Source organism: Protopterus annectens, chromosome 13.part0 (genome assembly GCF_019279795.1).
Source record: "Protopterus annectens isolate FY-2018-M chromosome 13.part0, PAN1.0, whole genome shotgun sequence".
Lineage (NCBI taxonomy): Eukaryota > Metazoa > Chordata > Ceratodontiformes > Protopteridae > Protopterus > Protopterus annectens.
This window is the reverse complement of record NC_056747.1, coordinates 471,868,541-471,892,247: the sequence shown is the minus strand read 5'-3', so window position 1 is coordinate 471,892,247 and position 23,707 is coordinate 471,868,541. Positions and strand designations below refer to the sequence as shown.

At 41.3% G+C, this 23,707-nt stretch overlaps 1 protein-coding gene across 1 annotated transcript in view; it reads right to left on the bottom strand.

The window, feature by feature from the left end:
• The window catches only part of POM121 (POM121 transmembrane nucleoporin), a 1,129,064-nt gene that overhangs the window by 324,234 nt on the left and 781,123 nt on the right, over positions 1-23,707 (bottom strand). The window contains exon 9 of the mRNA XM_044054111.1: positions 3,843-3,945. Within this exon, the coding sequence (XP_043910046.1) occupies positions 3,843-3,945 (103 nt within the window). The remainder of the gene's footprint in view (positions 1-3,842; positions 3,946-23,707) is intronic.

Sequence of the window (23,707 nt, the reverse complement as noted above, 5' to 3'; positions counted from 1 at the left end):
GAAGCATTAATTTGTGGATCTGTGTTCTAGATCTGCTCAGGGTGTCTGCACAGAGTTTTGATTGGATGGGATGCATACCGCCTGAAGAGATGTTTGAAGATGGCATGCTAGTTTTCAAGACTCAGAAGGAGGTGGATAAGCAATGGCTTTAGTTGCTCTCTAGGCCTTTTGTTATGCCATCTGGATGGCTGACTAGTAACCTCACTATTTTCTACAAAAATTGGTTTAAGACCATCACTTGCCTTTTCCTTTGGACAAAAATGCATTAAAAATTTCCACTGATTGGTGTGCACCTAAAAGTCACTCATTTTGAAAATACTTGTGTAATTTGCTTAGACCTTAAGGTTTCCAATATCAGTACCTGCACCAGTTCAGTCATTAAAGCCTTGATGACCTTTTTTGTTTCCTTTGATTGAGGCATCTCCCTCAAGTAAAAAAAAACTTAGATATGCACTTGACAGCTGATACCTTTTCTGGATGGGAAGGAGCATAAATGTGTGAAGAATGAACTGTTAGCTGTGCTTGTATCCACATTTGGTGTTCCCTGTAGTATTCAGTCAGACCAGGGATCTCACTTTACTAGTCAAGTAATACAGCAGCTTTGTCGAGCTTTGAACGTTAAATTACAGTTTCATTGTCCCTATAAACCACAGACTTCTGGGATAGTACAGACATCTAATCAAACTAAGCTTAAACTAGCTCGTGTGTGTAAGTGTCCAGAAGCATTGCCTTTGATTTTATTCGGTAAAATAAGTGCAGTTAGTGCTCCTCAAAAAATTGTCCCCTCATGAAATCCTCATGAGCAGACCCATGAGGATGACAAACCCCCCTCTCTAAGAATTTAGGATTGCAAGATACGGATGAGATCATGCTCTCTCTATTATAAATCTCTGTACTCTCTTACAGAAATACTGCAGTGTTGTTCTGCAAGCAGCCCAATGACCCACAGAACAGGATCACCATGACCTGCGTCTCGGAGACCACATGCATGTTCAAGTCCATTCCTGAAGAAACTCACTTGGTCCCAGACGGAAAGGACAATACTTGGTCTTGCTCACAACTGTTACTGCCATCCAGGGGACTCCCACCCTGGATCCATCTGTCTCAAGTCAGAAAGACTATCTCTCCCTTGTGACGAGTATAACCACCACCACTGACGTCAAACCACATGAACCAGAAGAACCTATCGCCAGCAGAAACAGACAAACCAAAGACAACGCTGCATCCAGAAGTCATAGCTCGCGACATTTTACCATCCAAACCAAATCCAGAACCATTTATGAAATCTTACCCAGAAGTGAATGCAGTTAAATTACTCTTGTTGCCTGATCAGGAAGTTAAACAGCAACTATGCAACCTCATCCTAATTTGATTCAACTTCCAGTGAGGATAATTCTTCAATTCCAGCAACATTTTATTCTAGCTTCTGATGCCAACATTACTGATTCTTCCTGCCTCCTGGACACTGCCCTATCCACAGAACGCTCCCTTTCCAAATCATCTGTGATTAAAGCCCTTGGCCAACGACCTTTTGGTGATCTATTTCATTTGCCCAACATCCTTGTTTACAACTTCTTTACAACCCTCTCCAGCCCAAACATGCTTGTTTTTCCTGAGAGCCAGTCACTAGGAATTACTGTGCTTTTCATCATTTTTTTTTTGCCTGCTTTTGCCACCTGGAACAGTGAGTGCATCATGATCTGCAACCACTGGAACATAAAGTAAGGAATAATTTCTTAATACACATACACAACTGTTAAAATAGGGACAGGCATTTGATTAGAACAAAGAGCACCTGAATGACATCAATTTAATACTTTTTCTCCTGCCGCACAACTATGAAGCGACCCTCACCGTTAGCAACTGTTGGGTCTGCGCACATATTCCTAGTGCAGATAGAGGTGTTTCAATGAATCGTACACCAGTGACTGATTCTGAACTTCATACTGCAGTTTGCCTTATTTTTCTTGCTAAAAACAACAAACATGTCTACCCCCTCTACTGTAATGGCAATTTAAGTGGCAATGACTGCTAAAGGGCATGTTTGGTATCATAAAAATGGAACACTGTCAGAACATGCAACTTTACTTTGAACATTTATGATCGGGCTGGAGGGCAGGGCATGGTAGCATTACACAATTGCTACAATCATGGACATTAGCTTATCCCCATTTACCTACAAATTGGTCTGGTGGTTGTTGCTCCAACTATTTGACATTCAGCATCTCTACAGTTAAGATGTGCAATGCTTGTCGAAAGTGACACCAAGGACATTCCTAACACAGCTGGTAAAATAGATGCCTCCTGGGGATATCATACTGCCGCTTTTAAAGGGTTTTTACACAAGGACCTTGGTGATGAGGTCACTTCTGGAGCACGCACTGTACCTGCTTATGGAGTAGTGAAGTCAATCTGGGACTTAGGAAATCTAAGCTCTTGGAAATATTAAGTAATAACATTGAGTATTTGATAACCCAAGAATTAACTGCAATGTGCAGTGTGGAACTACAGACCAGCATGGCACTTTACTTCACCCTTGCCTCTAAAAGAAGTACGTTCAAGCTCATCCAAACAGAGGGATAGTCTTTTATTCCCAATAACACTGGTACCATCAGCAGTCAACTAGAAATAACTCAAAGTTGCTGAATATTCAGATGGCAAAGAAGCAAAGTTCCCAATACTCATGGTTAAACAAAACCTTCTATGGATTGTGAAAAGGGATTTTAAGTTTTCCATGCTTGTAGCCATTATAATTATGTTAGGTCTATTTTTCTTAATGCTTAAGTATGCATTTTAAAATTATTAGAATCCTGAAAGGGTGTCAATCTGCATTTGATTGCAACTGTACCACTGACCACTAAGACAAATCACAGCAAAGTAGAAGATGAACACACAGTATTAGAATATTTCAGTAAGATATATGATAATCTACATAAAGGATAGGGGGCATGTGAAAACATGCACAGTACTCAGTGTGTTACTATGTACAGTATTTGTATTGTATTTTTGTTCCATCAAGATGTAGGTATATTTTCATTGCATACAAGAGTTTTTGAAACAATTGCGGAAAGACTGTGCATATCAAGACACAGAAACAGCAAGTGAAAAGTCCATTCATCTGAAAACTTGTAGCCATTGTCGACTCAGAAAACCATTACGATATGGGTGATGCTTTACAGCATCACATGGGTGAATGTGAAGGGTGAGAACTACAAAGGAAAAAATGTTAGTGCATGCATTTCATTTTTAATATGCTTTCATAGCAGAAGGAAATATCAAGTATCCTTCAGTATGTACCTGTTAACTTGCTTTCTGTCTAATACTAGCAAGTGCTGACAGGTTAGAAAAGCATTAAAGTGAAAGGTTTGTTCTGAGTAGAAAGTTAAATCAAGAAATTTGAAAATCTTGACTAATATGGTATGTCAAACAAGCAGTCAGATCTTAGCAAAATGAATGCTGCAGTGTTCATTTTTACTTTGTTAGTGGTAGTTTTACAACTGTTACAAAATATGTTGCTTTTGATGAAAAAATGTATAAAATACTAAATTCTTGAAGCTCAAGGAGGCAGGGTCTTCATTTCCTAGTCTCCCACGTGACACTGTGCGATAAAGGAGACTGTTCCCTGCTGAAATGTTTTGTGTGAAAGTTATTTAATACCTTAACACCAAATAACGACTAAGGTACTGCTTATGACAGCAATTCCCAAAATGCAATTTAAATATTAAGACCTGCTTCAGCCTAACATTCATTTGTACTAGATGAATATGCAGGTTGAATATTCGTTGACAAATGGAATTTAAGTTTTACACCCATAACTTCTGTAAAATTCTATCCCAACTTACCTGGCTTTTCTTCAAAAACTTTTTTTATTCTCTCTAACTCCATTCTTTTTTCATTATCCAAATCATCTGCTGTAACGTTATACCCAAGCTGAGGTGGTGGAGGCTTAAAAGAGAAATTAACCAATATTATATTTACTAGTTTTGCATAGTATAAAGTAATGTAGGGCAGTGACCAAAAAAAAAAAAAACCCCCACAAAACTGTTATAACATACCAACAGAATAAACGCAGAAAACAAAAGATTTGGACCCTACTATTGTAACACAGGTAATAAAAGATTAACAAAAGCAGACACAAACATTCAATACCAAAGTACATATCCCAACACACCCACAATAAAGCAAGTGACCGAAGTCTGGCTAAACCCCAAAAATCAAAGATTCTGCTCACATTAAGCTAAAGGCATCTTTTTAGAGGATTTATTAATAATCAAAAGCCCACAAGTTTCCCTACAAGGCTTCCTGATGAATGTCAAAAAACTTTCTACTACAAAAAAGAGGCATGATGTGCATTGCACCCAATACTATTTTTGTGCCTCACCAGGAATCCAGACTTCTTTCAAAAGTGTTTGTAGTCCTACAACCATGTAGCAAATGCCAAAAAATGTGTACTGTTTAAACAGTCAGTATCATGAATTAAGAATTTGAAGCACTATAACCTAAAAACGCTTGTTTTCCTCAGCAGAGGGTAAACCCTCCTCTCTACAGATATACCACACTTTCACTTCTTAAAGCATGATTTAAGTAGTTTCTTCCTCTCTCCAGTGTTTTTATCTTTGTCACCTTCCTCAGAGCATACCATAACAGCTCTCAACTGAATCAAAAACTTTTAAAAATAATCAGGGTCAAATCCAGAAATGTTCAATGACTTTACAATATTAGTACTATTAACTTGAGAAGTTCACAGAAGAGATTTTCTGAAGTAAAAATCACCTGCAACACTGTCGGCATAATGTTAAGTATAATTCAGCACATTTTCTCCAAAATTCACCAGCTTTATGAGGGATTAAGAGGGATAGACTATCATTTTAGTAAAAAATCAGGGACAGTTTAGAGATATGCATAATACCACATTGGGGCTGAAATGAAATTCCATGACACCTTCTTTAGGAATTGGTCTCCTTGGTCTTGCATCATTTTGTCAGTCACACCTTGAGATCTTTTGGTACAAGTACTAGCAGCTTTTTTTTATTTTACACACACACTATGGTCACACTGTATTCGTAAAACTATTTGGGCTCAAAATTCAGAATTGACTGCACTGTCAGACTCCACCATTCTTTCCCTTCCACAGGCCAGTAAACCCATTAAGCCTGATAACCACTGACAGCAATCTCACTAATGAGCTAGCAAGCCAGAAAATGAGTTGATTGACTCAGAGAAGGAAGGCAACCTGAAACTCAAAATCCCTTTCTTCACTGCTTTTGCAAAAACTTTTGACAGATTGTGCAGAACATAAGGAAGCAAATTTGTCTTGTCACTAAACACTTTAAAGGATTACCAAGGCTTTTGCTCAACTTAGGTTACTCTACATGTTTTGGTAATCTCCATCTTTAATTACTTAAATTGTGTAGTGAACAATCTTTAAAGTACTACTATTAATTATTTATATTACTGTCAAATGTTATATGTACTACTTTTACTATAATTTTTGACGTAAGCATCTATTCTTGGGAGTGGACAAAGGTCGAATTACTGGAGTATTTTTTATTGACCAAAAAATCCTTTGATCTTGGTGATCATTCAGTTCTTCTAGACCAACTCAAACAGGCACACTACCCTAGTTCAAAAATGACCTAACCACCAACTCAGTAATTATCAGTTTATCAACCTCTATATCAGCCCATCTGCAGAGAGGTGTTCTTTTAGAGATTATGGCACCTCTTGTCTGAAATAACAATGTAATGAAACAGCCTCAGCAATAAACTATATACACACAGGTCTATACATCCACATGATGTCAATATAAAACAAAAGCCAAAGTAAGGGTGCTGGAGGGAAGATCAAATACTGTGACAGTGATCTATTATAATATCGACTACTATGGTAAGCTTACCTTTGTAACTGTACTAAGCCCTGTCACAATACTTGGTATTCTACAGACTGCTAGGAGGTGACCTGCATCTGGCATAAAAGGCATCCTCCAACCCAACACTGATGGATTTATTGCACATCAGCAAGTCAAATGGCATCAGAAATATTCTGTCTAGGGATCTAAATATATCTTCTGCAACATCAATAGACGAGATTAAAGGGATAAGTGCATCTCACAAAGGATAATGCTGTACCGGAACAGACCAACCATCCACATAAAACAAAGTTCATACTTATCTATATTTAAGCAGAAACTGCATCTATGGATGGGAAACTAAATTTGCTGCAGGACTGCTCCCATACTAATGGACTGAGACAGCTCCTAAACGCTTTATCCCATGCATGGGTCAACTCAAATTATCTATGGTATGAGCCCAATTCTTCTCACTAGGGGTAATGGATAATTATCGACTGAGACACAAGGCCAATCTCTAATCAAATGGGATTGGTTAATTCAAGCACAAAAAGGGAAACTGGCTAGGCTTTAAAAGGCCCGCAAGGGCAGCTGGCCTAGTACTTGCCTACGAACCCATGTTCAACATTTATATCTTGCTGCAGTCACCTTACCTATTTTGGTTTATTACCAGAGCTTACAAACTAAGGGAGTATAAAAAAAAGTTAAGCAAGAATTCAGGAATACCTGGGGAATAGTCCTAAGCAAAGCCTGTTCTGGACTTGGAAAAAGAATCCAGTCTGCTCTGCTTTGTAAATGTACGTACAGAGGACCAAAACACTTCCTCTAGGACAGAGTATACTCCTGTCCAGAAAGCCTGTGGAATGGGCTCCAAACCTATTTGGAAGCAGCATACCACAGCGAGTATAAAAAAAGCAATAGCATGAGACAACCATCTGGAAACAGTGCCACTGGTTGTCCCCTCCTCTTGCATTCATAGCACATAAAAAGCTAGTAAGCTTTCCTAAAGTCTCTAGTTCACTGTAGGTAGTATCCAAGTTGCTTGTGGACATCAGTAAGAATATTCACTCCCGTATTCTTGAATTCAGGAAAGACAAGAAGATTAACAGTTGGTCGCAACGTAAAAAGACCACTTTAAGCATAAAAGGAGGGCTACTTCTGAAAGAAACCCTGTCCTTGTGAAAAATGAGGTAGGAATTTATCGCCATAAGTGCTTATAATGAAGCAGTCTTCCATGTTAAGAAACTCATTTCAGCCAGATGAGCTGGTTCAAATGGAAAGACAGCAAGTTTTAAGCACAAAAGTAACACCCAAAAAAAAAAGAGTCATTTTTAGATGGACAGACATGCAAAGCCTTTTTCAAAAACTGTTAAACTTAAGGATGGTTAGAAAGGTGAGACTGAAGAGCAGACTAATAGAAATGTCAGACAAATGAACCTTGACAAAGGAATAAGAAAGGCCAGAGAACATTAACCTTCACAAATCAAGAATAAAAAAAATCTGGGCCTGAATAGAGTCAATTTGTGGACTAACGCCAACCAGAAAATATTTTCAACTTGCACATATGATTTGCTAGTAGGAATATTTTGGCTTCCTTTAGTAAATGCTGCACATGCTCAGAAAAAAGGTGCTTAAAAGCAGTCAAGATTTTATCATCTAGGTGACTAGTTGTAGTCAGGATTGAGGTGCATCAAACCACTGTCTTTTGTGAGCAAATCCAGTCTGTGGGAAAGCCTGTGATAATTTCCTTGTCCAATCCAAAAGGAAGTTACCACCTGATTTTTTTAGGAAGTCCTTCTGGACTTTCAGAACTCTGGATATTACTGGAAAGGGTAGAAAAGTACACAAACATTCCAGTCCATATGAATGAGAAGGCACCAGTCTTCTAGGCCTGCTTGCAAGGAGTCCTGGAGCAGAATTTCGTTGGCTTTCTATTCTGACAGGAGACAAAGATAGACTTGAGAGAGACAAATGGTATGTACTTACGTTTTCATGGCTGGATCAATACTTGGAAGACCCGAAGATCCCGTTTGGGAGACTCTGCCCCAGTCTAGTTTAGCTCTTCTTTAATCAAAGTTTTGCTCTGATGGAATGTGTGAAGCCTGAAGAGTAAAACTGAGTCAAGTTGATACCTAACAGACTATCACAGCAAGTCTGCAATGTGAGAAAGACCTGGTATCCCCAGTTAGCTTATGTACCACATATCACTGTGGTGTCTGAAACTTAGAGGTCCAGTGGACCAAAGACTATTTAAGGCCTTCAAAGCATTTAGTCACTGCCAATGTCTCTGCCATTTGTGCTTTTGTCTGTCAGTAGGTTCCTCAGAAAATGCACTTTCACCCATTTGAAAATCTTTCTCCATGCCAAGTCTGACGCATCAACAGCGACATCTTTCTTTTACAATCTCAAAACCTTTGTGATTTCTCATGCAGAGTCTGAGGGGAAGTATGAGGATCCCTGGTGCAATACACCCCCAAATCCCAAGAAATATCCTTGCAGATGCCTAGTTTTCGTTGGGGGAGAAAAAATAAAAACTGTCGAAACATATCCATTTTGACTAGAGCAAGAAAGACTCTTCCCAAAGCAGAATGTTGCACACATCCCAGAGGCAATCCTGTGGGCAGGGTTGAGAATTTTTGAAAGTGAATTTGAAAACCCAGACTGAGCAGAATTATTCTGAACAGTTGCTAGACTCTGACAGCATGGAGTAAGGCTGCAGAGACAAAATCTTCCAAACAGAGAAAGATGTAAACTCCTTGAAGTTTGCTATGAGCAATTATAAAAGCCAGATATTTGGTGAATACCACTGGTGTAGTGGAAAGTCCAAAAGGCAATACAGAAACCTGACAATGTAAGCCAGACAGAGAAAATCTTAAGTCCAAACTGCTTGTAAATGGAAATGTGCCAAGTACCGTTTCCAGTCTAGCTTTAACGAGAAGGCTAGGCAAGAGAGAACAGGAAAATGGAACTACAGGGAAAGCATTTTGAACTTTGGAATCTTGACAAAGATTTAGAAAGCAAACAAAAGTCTCCAGGATCCTTCCCTCTTTAGTACCATAGAAACCCTTGAAAAAAAGCCTCTGCCCATATGGCAAGGAGGCAAGGTTTCCATTACTCCCTTGATGCAGAATGGGAATAAACAAGCCGACTTAGCTCACTTGGCAAGGAGGAAACCCTAAAAGGGAGGGGGGGGGAGAGAGAGAGAGGGGGATTCACATTACTAAATGCATGGATTCTCATTACTAAGTGCACCCTTGCTGAACTCTGTTTAAAACCTATTGGCCTGTCACAAGAGAAGTCATCTAAGACAAGACAGGTTGCTAGGGTGGAGGAGCTCAAAAAGGTAAGGAGTCATGCCAACTTGACAAACAGTCCTTGATCTTTTGAGGCTTTTCCTTTATTTCTGGAGTATCCCTGAAATTGCTTTATGAAATCCTGTTTGAAGTCCCTTTCCTTTTTAAATTGCGTACTAAAATAGGGACCCAAGAAGGAAATTAAATTACTATTTCTCTTAAAAAGGATGACTGAAAAATTTGAGCAACTCCAAGCATCAACTTTCTCCTTCCACTTCACAACTGCAGAAGGAACTAACAAAATGTCCTTGTCTAAGTGAGAATTTAAAATTTCAATTTTAACATCTTGGAAAGAGAAAATAGTTTAAAGAAAGATGAAAAAATGCAGCAACAAACTCTGAATAAAGGAATCCCTACAAACCACAGATGACAAGATGCATCATCAAAAAGACCTCAAGGGAAGGACGAGCGGTAAGGAGCCAGGTAAGGTCACGGCACAGTCACCCACCCAGTGGCTGAGGAACAAAAGGAGGTGATCTGACACCTAAAGATTTACCGAAAACCTTTTTCTTGCAGACAGGGGAAGAAAACAATGTGGAGACCAGTAGGTTAGCCAAGAATAAGACCTGAAAAACTGATTGTGTAGCCAGACCAAGTTTGCAAAAGCTAAGGCAAGGAATAACAGCTATTAACTATACCACTGACAGCACCCCACACAAGCACAAAATCCTGACCCCAATGCAAAAAACCAACATCTGTTGGAAACTTGTCAAAACACGGATTTTTTTTTTTTTTTGGGATTACCAAAAATGTTCACAAAAGCATTTGCACAAACTCCACAAGTGAAATAGAGCTACAGCTGTATGAAAAAGGAGACAAAAGGAGATGCAACAGTCTTGTTGTGGGTAGGCAACAGTAAAAAATTAATATGAGCAAAGTATTGGCTTAGGGAAAGTGTGGGTGCATGGGGTTGGAGAAGGTTATTAATGCCTGAAAAGAATCCTCTTCTCTCCAGACAAACTAAAGCTAAGGTCATATCCAATACAACGGGAGTAATGCTAGTGTTAATTAAAAATCTACATTAAGGACTTACAAAAAGGTAGAATGGAAGGGCTGGACAGACTATGGCTTATTTTACAAGACTCTCAATAGGCTGAAGGATCCAAGGGCAACACTTATACTGGATGTAACAATGCATTACACTCGGTGAAATGAAAACTGAAGATTATAGAAAGCTCCCTAAAGAATTTAAGTATGCCAATTATACAGTGCCCCAAGCTAGAAGTACTACTAATGGGATATGCTCTTTCATATCAAAAGGCACCGGATAAGGGTACCCCACCCTTCTCACTATTTGCTGACTTTACTAAAATGCGTCATTGAGCTATAAAGGTCACTTAAGGGACTCCTCTCTCCTACATGGTTTACAAAGCATTTTTCATGAAACAATGAAGAATGCTGCTCCACACCTACTCAATGCTAATAAAACTTTTCTGTGAACCAACAGGTCTGTACCTGAATGAAAAGAAAGTGATATTTTGATTGGAGCATAGGAAGAATACCAAGGAAATGGTTGTGAAGGCCATAAGATTAGAGTATTATATTCACAAAAATAACGGAGTAATTCCAAGAACCAAACCAGCACGAGGATGGAGAAAAGAGATTCTGCTGACAGGGTTTACTGTAGTCAGGGATACAGATAATATGCAAGTGGGGGCTGGAATTTATTGGAGAAAACTGGCAAAAGAACCAAGGCATCGGAAGCAAATAACTAGAAAGGGGAGGGTAACAGAATGGGAAGAGGCCAAGAATTTATTTGGACTGCAGGTTAGAGATTGCCTTCCCTACATACCTTTCAACCGTAGAGAATTCTTCAGTATTTACTGGGTTTGAAGCCAAAATAATGGAATGCCATGAATTCCCGAGGGCCCCTTCATTCCAGTTTTTTTCCCCCCTGCCGTAGTTGTTGCTGACATCATTGCGTGCGGGACGTGCGCTGTGACATCAGCTTCATGAGAAAGCTAGCCAGCCAGTCAGAATTCAGTTGAGTGTATCTCAGCTGAGTCTACATGCTAAGTTCATTCATTGATTCCTTGAACTTACTGGGCAGGAATAAACTGGGATTTCTTAATTTTCTTTGACTGCTGTCTTGCACAGTGCTAGTGCACTCCTAGTCTCCACACTCAAAGCCCAACAATCCAAAGTCCGGAGGACCCACAGTAGCTACAAATCGGGAAGGACAGATGTGCAGAGGATGAGAAAACTTATTTCTGTGGCAGTGGCTCAATTTCATCTTCCAACAGGTAAAAAATAAAAAAGTAAATGCTACCAGATCATGACTAGAGTTATTATAACATAGCAAGCTCACTAGCAGTGTTGTTTCACTTCATAAATCTACCAAAGGAAATGTTATAAACAAAAGTTAGTCCAGATTACTTCATTTACTAAACATTTTTGTTTTTTGTACGATTTCCATAAATGTTTAACTGATAATACTGTTGCAGGATTGTGCAGTCCCCTTTGGGCAACGCTATATTTTGCTTTTGTGCTTCTTTTATATGGCACTGTATTGTATATTCTCATCTGGAAGAAAAATATTTTACTACTAGTACTGCATTTCTTTTGCATGGCATTCAGAAACAGTGACATTTCATGTGCATATTGTCTGGTCTTGTTAAACAAATGTAGCAGACTATCTAGGAATTCCCTTAGGGAAAATTCCATCTGCTCTCTTTTACCACCACACTCCAAAAATTCCTAAGTCACTGAAACATGGTCTGTGACATTAATGTGCAGTAATTTAGCAGTGCAGGACAATTCACCTATTGAGTAAATCTTAACTGTTCATTTTTTTTTTTTTTGCTTCCCTGCAAATAATCTTTTGAAATCTTATTTGTTTTGATTCTTTTAGATCAATTTTTCTACCACCTGCCTTTAGCACTCTAAATTTAGAGGGTATAACACTTACATGCCTAAGCATATAAAACAAGAGCACTCATTTTTTATGCTAACACTGTAGCCTATACATGAGCCGTCCTCCGACCACAAGATAGGAATGCAGAGTTTCAGCAGTCATACACTGCTCTTTTATAAAGTCTAGCAGTATGAATATTTTACTTACATAGCTTATAAACATTAGCTAATTTATACATTTGGCTCTTACTTTGCATGGAATTTTTGCCAGTTTCTATTTTAGATTATAAATCGCAAGTTTTTCTACCAAAATATCTTAAAATGGTATAGTAAGCTGTACTGCTCATCAACATAGTGATGGGTAAAGTAACTGTTAAGACTTAGGCTGCAGCTATAAGAAAGTACAGTTGTGTACACTTACCATAAATGTAGATGTTAGAGTGTATTCACTGTTGCAGTCATTACATTTGGGTTATCCTGCTGGCAGGTTGCCCTCAGTCGGCCTGAATTCCAAAGTCTTGGGTCCTGTGTCGGGTGCTGTCGCCTCTTCCCTGACGTCAGGTCGTCAAGGGTATAAAAGATGCAGCAGACGCCATTTTATTTAGTTTTTCTTGCCCCAGTTGTCAGGTGCCCCCCAAAAGGGTAGGCTAAAATTAGGTAAATAAAACATACATGCACCAAAATAAGTTTTACCTTCATCTATAAGCAAATACACCACACCTAGGTAGGTTGTATAGATTAGAGAAGTAAAGATAAGGGAGATGGCGGGTGAGTAACGTGGACTGCAACAGTGAATACACTCGAACATTTACATTTATGTTAAGTTTACACAACTGTACTACGTTCTTCGTGTTTCACTGTTGCAGTCATTACATTTGGGTCGAGTCCCAAAGCTATGGTTGGGGGGCTATAGCTAAACAACATTAGGACGGCTATGAGGCCTTGCAGAACTGCAGTGGCAAAACCTGCCCTGGATTTAGAATAAAGAGGCAGATTGTAATGTTTTGTAAAGGTATGCACTGAACTCCAAGTAGCAGCCTCCAAAATGTCTTTGGTTGGTACTCCCCTGAGAAAGGCTGCAGAAGTGGCTGCAGCTCAGGTTGAATGTGGCCTAATGCCCTTGGGCACTGGTTTGCCATGCTGCGAGTAGCAGAAACGAATGCAGTGACAGTACAGTTTTGTACCTACCATAAATGTAGATGTCCGATAGGTATGCATCTGCAGTCCTTACATATGGGTTGTCCTGCCTCAGGCAGCCCTTCGGTCGGCCGGATTCCAAAGTCTGGGTCCGGCGTTGGCTGATGTCACCCTTTCCCCAACGTCAGAGCGCCTGGGGTATAAAAGCGTCAGCCGACGCCATCTTCCTCAGTTTTTCTTGCCCCAGATGCCAGGTGCCCTCTAAAGAAGGCTAAATTTTGGAGAAATGAATAAATTCCAATCATGCATTGCAATAAAAAACAAATACACCATAAAAGATAACCCCAGCTAGCTAAAATGAGGGATAGGTACCCAAAGAATACCACAGAGGGGTAGGAGGGAGAGAAAACCTGACTGCAGATGCATACCTATCGGACATCTACATTTATGGTAGGTACAAAACTGTACTGTGTCCTTCAAGGATGCATCTGCAGTCCTTACATATGGGTAGAATACCATAGCCAAGCTGGGGGTGGTAGGACCTAAGAAAAGGATGGTGTAGCTAACATGCCCTGCAGGACTGCAGTAGCAAAGCCTGCTCTGGATCTGGAATATAAAGGCAAGTTGTAATGCTTGGAAAATGTATGCACAGAGCTCCATGTAGCAGCTTCTAAAATGTCCTTTGTAGCCACCCCTCTTAAGAAGGCTGTGGAGGTGGCTGTTGCTCTGGTGGAATGAGGTCTGATGTTAGCTGGCACAGCCTTTCCATGAAGAGAGTAACAGAATCAAATGCAATTTCCTATCCATTTCGAAATTGTTTGTTTGGAAATTGCTTTTCCTTGTACACCAGCAGCATATGCTACAAACAGGTGGTCAGTTTTCCTGCAAGTCTTAGTTCTGTCCAAGTAGTAGCGCAACTGTCTGTGAATGCCCAGGGTATGCAGAAGTTTCTCTCCTTTATTTTGTGGATTTGGAAAGAAAGTAGGCAGGTGGATAGCTTGGTTCAGTGAGACCCTGGACACCACCTTTGGCATGAATGAAGGATTGGTTCTCAGAGACTCTGTCCTTATGGAAAATGAGAAATGGTTGTACTGCCATGAGGGCCTGTAACTCAGATACTCTTCTTGCTGAGGATATGGCCAGAAGGAAGGGCAGTCTTCCAAGACCGGAATTGTAGTTCTGAAGATGCTGCTGGTTCAAAGGGAGGTAGAGTTAATTTTTCCAACGTGAAGTTAAGGTCCCATGTAGGCACTGGTGGTTTCCTTGGAGGGTTGATGTTTTTTATCCCTCTTAGAAACTGCCTTAGCAGAGGATGAGAAAATACAGGTGGATCAGTGTTATACTCTGCTGAAATAGCTGAAGCATGAATTTTTATGGATGAAGAAAGGCCATTATGGAGCATTTCAGCCAAGTATTCAAAGATATGTGGAATGCTCATCACTGTCGGATCCTGACCCTTTGCGGTGCTCCAGGTTCGAAATCTTTTCCATTTTGCTGAATATGCCTTTCTTGTGGAAGGCTGCCGAGCTTCCATGATGATATCTTTTACCCTCTTGGATAGTTTATCCTGGCGAGGAGTCAAGGTATTTTCCAGGCTGTCAGCTGCAAGGTTTTTAGGCTGGAGTGCAGAGTTTTGTAATTGTGCTGCGTCAGAAGAAGTGGCCATTGTGGTAGAGGCCACTGTTTCGTGCGTGACATGCTCTTTAACAGTGGGTACACCAGTGTTATCTTGGCCAGTCCGGAGCTATCAGAATAACTTTTGGTTGCTCTGTTCTGATCTTCAGTAAGACCTTGGTCATTAATGGTAGAGGTGGGAATGCATATACTGTTAGAGCATTCCAGCTGAAGAATAGGGCGTCCACTTTCCATGCTTGAGGATGGTATGTCCTTGTGCAGAATTTCTTCAGTTGATGGTTGTGGGGGGAGGCAAAAAGATCTATGTCCGGCCTTCCCCATGCTTGTGCTATCTGAAGAAAAATGTCTGGATGCAACATCCATTCGTGTGGATTCATGGTGTTTCTGCTCAGGCTGTCCGCCAGTACATTGTCCTTTCCTGGTACGAACTGGGAATGCAGCTCTATATTGAGTTTTAGGGAAAGCTCCCAAAGATTCATTGCCAGCCTGCAAAGAGGGTAGGAATGGGTACCTCCTTGTTTATGTACCACATAACTGTGGTATTGTCTGTCTTTATTAGCAGGTGACCTTGATGCAGGAAATGCTCAAAGGCCTCGATTGAATGCATCACTGCCAGCATTTCCTTTTGGTTGATGTGCAGGCGCAATTCCTTTTGTGTCCATTGCCCTTGAATACATCTGCCCTTCATGTGCGCTCCCCATCCATGGTCTGAGGCGTCCGTTGTAATGGTTTGGCTGATATGAGGCTTGTTGAAAGGCAGACCCATGTTTCACTGGCTTGCTTGTGCCCACCACAGAAATTCCTTTTGAAGGCATGGAATGAGAGGGATCCTGGAAAGGACCAATTCTTAGAAGGCCAATTTCTGCTGAATCTTGGTGGTTGGACCTGGAGAAAATCTTTGACTGTTTGTACTGATTTAGCCTTTTCCTCAAATTTCTTTAAGACCTCTTGAGCCGTGGAACTAAATAACTTTTGTTTTTCCAGTGGTGCATCCAGAAGCTTTGCTTTAATGTGATCTGGCAGTGTTTGTTCCTTCAGCCAAGCATGGCTACGTATGACTGCACCTGTCATTGCTGACCTACATGAAGCTTCCAATGCATCATAACCACACTGTAAGAAATGGTTGCTAACCTGCTGAGAGTTATGCACCAGATCCTGAAGCGCCTTGTGGTCTAGGGGTTCAGGCGAGGATAGTTTTTTATGCAATTCATCTAACAGATACTCTTGATACTGTATCATATGGAATTGACAATTTAATGCTCTCATAGAAAGAGTGGAAGTAGTATACACTTTTTACCCCATCTCTCTAAAGCCCTGGATTCCCTTTCAGAAGGAAGTGGATTCTTGGCAGTGGTGGTTGTAACCCCCTTAGGGCCCTGGGAAATGGTTTCTGGGTCAGCAGAGTGGCCCTTATAAAGGTATAGATGTGAGTCCGGGACCCTGTAGTACCTGTCAGGTTTGACAAGAGCCGGAGGGAGGGAGTCAGGGGAAATACTAGACTCAGTACACATCTTCTATAACATTTAAAACAGGAGGAATAGCCAAAGTTCTATGCTGAGGTAAGTGTAAAAAAGTCCTTAACCTCTTCCTGGAATCAGAGAATTCCTGGCCTTGCCATTTGAAATGCTCTCTCATGGAGTGAAGGGCCTCCCCAAAGGAAAACTCTTCAGGGGGGGAGGCCAAGGGAATAGGTTCCTCTGCATCAGAATCCTCGTAGGCCGGAAGGGCCTCCTCCTGGTAGTCTGAAAGGGCAGAGTCATCTGAGGCCTCATCAGAAGACTGGGGATCGGTCTGCTCAACCCTGGGCCTTTTGCCTGGAGGAGGTTGAGAGCCCCTGTCTGGATGTGGCTGAGAGCCCCTGATTAAGGAAATAAGGTCTTCAGCCAAACTTAAAATATGTGAACCGGTAGTGGATCTCTGAGGAATAGCCTTGGGAGGGAGATATTTTGGCTGTTTAGCAGCTTTAGCCCGTGTAAAGGCCTTAATGGACATGGATACAGGAGGCCTGGCTGCCCCACGTGTTGGAGTAGTTTTATCAACAGTAATGGTGTCGGATATTTCCTGAGCACCGGTTTCAGACGGAAATTCTATGACCGACCCAGTGATGGCCTCCGGTACCGAAGTTACCGGTTGTGCGGTGTTGTCGGTCGGAAGCGGTAGAGATTCGGCTTCAGTAGAGACAGAGACACTCGCGGTAGGCCTAGGTGTGGAGTCGGCCGAAACCGCGGACCGCATGTGTCGGTCCTTATCCTTTCGTTTTTTTGGATAAATGAGCTGTCGGAAGCTCCGACGGCATGATATAACAGAAATTTTCCCAAAAAAATTCCTCTGCAAACTCTGCCCGATGCCTAAGAGTGCATTTATTGAAGGAAGCACAGGCTGAACAGGCCGAGACGTCGTGGTCTGGGCCTAGGCAGGGTAAGCAGTAAGAGTGGAAATCCTTATGAGGTATTTGTTTCCCACAAGATAAACAATTATTAACTTTAACCATTTGATCCGACATCGGCTGAGGCAAGAAAGAGTCCCCAATGGGGTACTTAGTTTTTTTGAAGACTTCGGTAGCTGAAATCACAGGAGCTGGCCGACCGGCACTTGCAAACTGCTTCTGCTTCGGGCACCTTGCGGCAAGAAAGACGGAGGAAGATGGCGTCGGCTGACGCTTTTATACCCCAGGCGCTCTGACGTCGGGGAAAGGGTGACACCAGCCGACGCCGGACCCAGACTTTGGAATCCGGCCGACCTAAGGGCTGCCTGAGGCAGGACAACCCATATGTAAGGACTGCAGATGCATCCTTGAAGGACATCTATCCACTTTGAAATAGTCTGCTTGGAGATGGCCTTTTCTTGTGATGCTGTGGCATATGCCACTAGTAATTGCTCTGTCTTTCTGAAAACTTTAGTTTTGTCCAAGTAGAATCTAAATTGTCTGTGCATGTCCAAAGAATGCAAAATTTTCTCCCCCTTGTTCTGTGGATTTGGATAAAAAGTTGGCAAATGAATGGTTTGGTTAAGGGCTACACTGGATACCACCTTAGGTATAAAAGTAGGGCTTGTTCTCAGAGAGACCCTGTCTGGATAGAAAATGATAAAGGGTTCTACAGCCATGAGAGCCTGTAGCTCTGAAACTAGTCTTGCAGAAGTTATTGCTAGGAGCAGAGCGGTTTTCCAAGATAAGAACTTTATGTCCGCAGTAGCAGTTGGCTCAAAAGGAGTTAAGGTGAGTTTTTCCAAGACATAATTGAGGTCCCATGCAGGTGTTGGCATTCTCCTTGGAGGCCTTAGGTTTTTGGCTTTTCTGAGGTACTGCCTTAATAAAGGATGAGAAAAGAGTGGTGGCTCTGTATTGTAATAAGCCAAAATAGCAGAGGCATGGATTTTAATTGATGAAAAAGGTAAGCCTTTGTCAAGCATCTCAGTTAAATATTGCAAAATCTGAGGAATATTTGGGACAGCTGTATCAGTTCCTTGAGCTTGGTTCCAAGCGCAAAATCTCTTCCATTTCCCAGCATAAGATTTTCTAGTACTAGGCCTTCTGGCTTCTAAAATGACACCCATCACAGCTTTAATGAGAGGTGTGTTTTGTATGGCTACATTATCCGCCATGCTGCTAGGTGTAGGGTCCTGAGGTGGCTGTGCAAAATCTGATTGTTTTGCTGGGACAGTAGATGAGGAATTTGAGGTAAGGTCCAGGCTGGACATTGGGACAAGTTCCTTAAGATCAGATACCAGTACTGGTGTGGCCAGTCTGGGGCAATCAATCATTTTTGCCCTCTCCTGCCTGACCTTTAGGAGTACTTTAGGGAGGAGAGGCAGTGGAGGTAAGGCATATACGGATAGGTTTGTCCAGTTGAAAGATGAGGCGTCCACGTTCCAAGCTTGTCTGTGATAAGTCCTTGTGCAGAATCTTCTTATTTGATTGTTTTGAGGGGAGGTAAATAGATCTATGTCCGGGCGTCCCAATTCCATTGTTATGCTGAAGACTTGTGGATCCAGGTGCCACTCGTGGGGATCCATGAGGTTTCTGCTTAGTCTGCCATAGTATTTTCCTTTCCTGGCAGGAATTGTGCCTGCAGATGAACCTGGTAAGCCAATGCTGTGTCCCATAAAGCCATGGCTAGTCTGCATAGGGGATAAGAATGAGTCCCCCTCCCTGCTTGTTTAAGTACCACATGACTGTGGTGGAGTCTGTCTATCGGTAGTTGTCCCGGATAAAGTAGGTCCTTGAAGGCCGTCAGGGCATTTTGAACAGCTAGCATCTCTTTCTGATTGATATGTAGATGCTTTTGGTTTGAGGACCAGGTGCCCTGAATGCCTCTTCCTGCCATGTGTGCCCCCCAGGCATAATCTGATGCATTCGTCATTAGGCTCTGCCTGGCTGGGGGTAGTGAGAATGGCTGCCCTCGTTTTGGTGACAAGCCTTTGCCCACCATCGAAATTCCTGTTGCAGGCAGGGTATTAGAGTAATCATTGTTTCCAGACTGTGGCAATATTGTGTCCAGACACTTTAGATACCACTGAATTTTCCTCATATGCCCAAAGCCTGCAGAATTTTTCTTGCAGATAACTGGGCCTTTGCTGCCATTTCCTTGAAATAGGTAGTCAGTTGTCTTTGTCTGGAGTGAGATAAGCCATCTGGGCTTTTGTATTTAAGCTTGCACCCAGGAATATTATCTCGAGAGGGTACTAGTTTTGATTTCTTTCTGTTGACTGTGTACCCTAAGCATGTTAAAAGTCTTATCACAAAAGTCAGATGCTGTAGTAGAATGTCCTTGTTCTCTGCTTGTATGAGGCAGTAGTCCAAGTAAGGATACATTTGTATTCCTCTGTCTGCAGTAAGCAATTACTGGTGCCAGGCACTTTGTGAAGACCCTGGGCACAGTAGATATGCCAACGGGCAGTGCAGAGAATTGGTAATGCTTTGAGCCAGCCTTGAATCTGAGGTATCTTCTGCATAATTGTCTGATTGGGACATGCAGGTATGCCTCTTTTAGGTCTAAAGTCACGAGCCAAGTCTTGCTGCCCAGCATGGGCAGAAGCTGTTGTAAGTTCAACATCTTGAAATTTGGTATATCCAGGAAAGCGTTTAGAATAGATAGGTCCAGTATTGGTCTCCATGCTTTGTCCTTTCTGGGTACCAAGAACAGTAGAGTAAAATCCTTGTCCCTGCTCTTGCTGTGGCACTTGTTGAATTGCCCTCATGTCCATGAGAGCAGCAACTTGTTTTTGAGCCTCTGCCCATTGATTTTTTGGCAGGTCTGGCCAACCGTTTGTCCTTGGCAGGGTATGGAAATGAAACCTATAGCCTTGTGACACTGTCTAGCACCAGTTTGTCCTGGGTAATAATGTGCCAATTTTGAAAAAGTGCTAGTTTCCCCCCTAAGGTTGCTGCCAGAAGATAAGGGCTTGGTGCAGGCAGGGGGAAGTCATTGGGACCGTTTCCTGTATGGTTGGGATTGGTGGTCTCCAACTTTGGGGGTAGAGGCACTCCACTGCTTAGACCTGTAGGAACCTTATGGCTGTGATCTGCCTCTAGGGCATCTGGCTCTGCCCCTTTGTGGTCTGAGACTGGAAAGGACCAATTCTTTGTAGGCCAGTGTCTGCTAAATCTAGATGGCTGTACCTGTAAGAAATCCTTGACCGTTTGCATAGATTTAGCTTTGTCCTCCATTTTCTTTAACACCTCTTCTGCCTTAACACCAAACAAGGTATCATGTTGTAAAGGAGCATCTAACAATTTTGCTTTAACATGGTCAGGCAGATTTTGTTCCTTTAACAAAGCATGCCTCCTAATGACAGAACCTGTAACAGCGGCCCTGCAGGAGGCCTCCAGAGAATCAAACCCACATTGCAAAGTATGCTTTCCAACTTGTTCAGCTGCATGCAATAAATCCTGCATTTCTTTGTTTTCTGCACATTCAGAATTTGCCATCATTTTCTGTTTAAGCAGAGTCATGATATATTGCTGATATTTGAGCAAATCAAACTGGCAATTTAAAGCCCTTATAGCCAAAGTAGCAGATGTGTAAAATCTTTTATCCCCATCTATCCAGTGCCCTAGAATCCCTGTCAGAGGGGGTAGGTTTTTTTGCAGTAGAAGCCTTGACCCCTTTCGGACCCTGAGAAATAGTTTCTAGGTCTGCAGAAGGGTTTTTGAAAAGGAATTTGAGAGTCAGGGACCCTGTAGTATCTTGCGAACGTAACCAGAAGACCCAAAAAGCAGCGTTTCAGGATAAATGTATTAGTTCACAAATAAGTGTTAGTGAGCACTTAAAAAACTGAAGTAATCCACTTGGTATAAAAATCCCTTAAGGCAGAAATTCGAAAACTTCCATTTATTTTAAAATTTTAAAATAAATGGAAGTTTTCGAATTTCTGCCTTAAAAGATGCCTGCTCAGCGGCTCCGGACCCATCTGAGGGAGTAACCTCAGAGGTTCCAGTACCTTGAGTTTCCAGCGGCCTGGCTGACTCCACGTGGGTGTCGGTAGCAGCCTGTGACTCTAAAGTAGTGGGCGTCTGGTGCTGCGAAAGCACCTGAGGACCGAAGAACCGGTGACTTGCTTAGAAGCTTCTTCGTCTGTTTTGGACCTTGGTTGCCTGTCTTTCTTTTCGTTTTTTGTGAACTCCGGTAGTCGGATGGCTAGCCGACAACACTGTATAATTAAATCTTCGCCCAAAATAGCCTAATGCTTAATAGTGCGTTGGTTAAATCTAGCACAAAACCGACAACTAGCAACGTTGTGGTCAGGGCCTAGGCAAGGAATACAATAAGAATGAAAGTCCTTATGAGGTATTTGCTTCCCACAAGAAATACAATTAACTTTTTCTGACATCGGTCTGGAGCAAGAAAAAAAGTTTCCCCAACGGGGTACTTAGCTTTTAATGAAGACTTCGGATCTGAAACTCGAACACGAAAATCTCAGGAGTCAGCCGACCGGCACTTGCGAACTGCTTCTGCTTCGGGCACTGCGCGGCAAGAAAGACTAAATAAAAATGCGTCAGCTGCATCTTTTATACCAGACAACCTGACGTCAGGAAAGAGGCGACAGCAACCGACGCATGACCCAAGACTTTGGAATTCAGGCCAACTGAGGGCAACCTGCCAGCAGAATAACCCAAATGTAATGACAGCAACAGTGAAACACGAAGAACATCATGAATAAATTATAAAGGTGGTAAGGAAAGTGAATATACATACAAGGCTGTGAATTGCTAAGCATAAAGTATCCATTACATCATGACCATACACAATTTGCTCAATTTATTATACCACAAACAGCCTTCCAGTGTTTTAACTTGTAATGCTCTTATTGCAATGTTTGCAACTGCAGCAGTGTGACAAGACAACTGTTTTTCAGTAGTTGACATCACTAGCTCACTGTCCAGATTTTGACAATCTCCAGATTTAATTATAACGGTCTTGAAAAGAAGTTCTTTTCTTGCATAGTGCCGCTTCTAATTAAGGTTTAGTTTTTGCTGGTTTTAATTATTTCTTTTCTAACAAAGTATTTCAAATAATAGTGCAACTGCAAAATAAAACATTTTACTGCTACTGGATGTGAAAAACGTGACAAGGGGGTTCTTGCCTTTCGAAGTCGGAGAGATTTTCTTCTGGTTGCCACACACTGCATTACTGGATATGTTACAAGGTCCCTGTTTTTTTGAAGACATTCGTTTGCTTTGCAGGATAGTGAATTTTCACAAAGCAATTTTGAATTTGTCTGCTATATAAAACAGCAAGCTTTTTGAACAGCTGCCATTTCTGTTCTACATTCATTAGATGTGAATTAAATTATATCAGCAGGGAATACATTGCTATTTGAGACTAAACAAATGGTCAGATCAGATATTGTTTGGCAGTCCTTTTTGAACAGAGTGAGAACAGATTCTTTCCAAAAAAGGACATTTTGCGCATTGTAAAACCACAACTGTAAAGCTGGAATTGTGTCAAAAAAGTACCATTGCAAAGATGGAATTATGTCAAAGGGTAATTCTTGATGTCATGTAAAGACCACAAATCATTTGTTTTAATGATTGATGCATTTTAAGTATACAGTTGCTACAGCTCTAGCGTAGATTGCAACTTTAAAGGTATCAGCTGCTAATATATTACTTTTATCCATAATCGAGTGTTCTAATATACATACATTATTTGGAAGATTCTTCCCTAAATACACACACTGCCATCCCAGATTCTTATTATCCTTTTCTATTATTCTCCCTCCCTATGATGTGCCAACTAGAAGATGCTTTGTGATTGGTTTATAACTTTTGGCTAATGGGTTGCACTTGCACACTGTTTCTTATTTTTGCTATATTTAATTGCAACTTGCTTTAATTTGAAACACTACAGTGGTTCTGTTTATTTTGTTTAATAATGGTCTGTTCAGTTTGCATTTAAAAGCCGATATCCCACAGTTCCAGTAGAGTGGGTGGGGTTACATAATTATATGTGTAAATTTTATGTTAATCAGTGTACAGATTTGTACCCATTTTTCTTGGACCTTTGTCCAGATTTCTTGCTCTGGGAGGTTTATGAGGTATGCTTCTCTATCAAGGATAGATAAGAGTATAGGCAGAGAGAAAAATAGGGGGCTCCTAAATGAGACCAGCACAGGTACAGTTTTTAATAAAATCTAGAACAGAAACTGCCGTTAAAAAAAGGAATTACTAAGCATATAAAATGCTACATGATAACTATAAGAATCAGAGGAGCTTAAAAAGGACTGGGAAGAGAGACTGGATAAGCAATTAACAAAGACAATGGGGGGATACATGCACATCTCCCAAATATACAACAAAGTCTAGATGATTTAGGATATTTGCCTGGAAGTGTTTACATAGGTATTTTTATACCCCAAATAGACTCGAAGAATTTTTCCT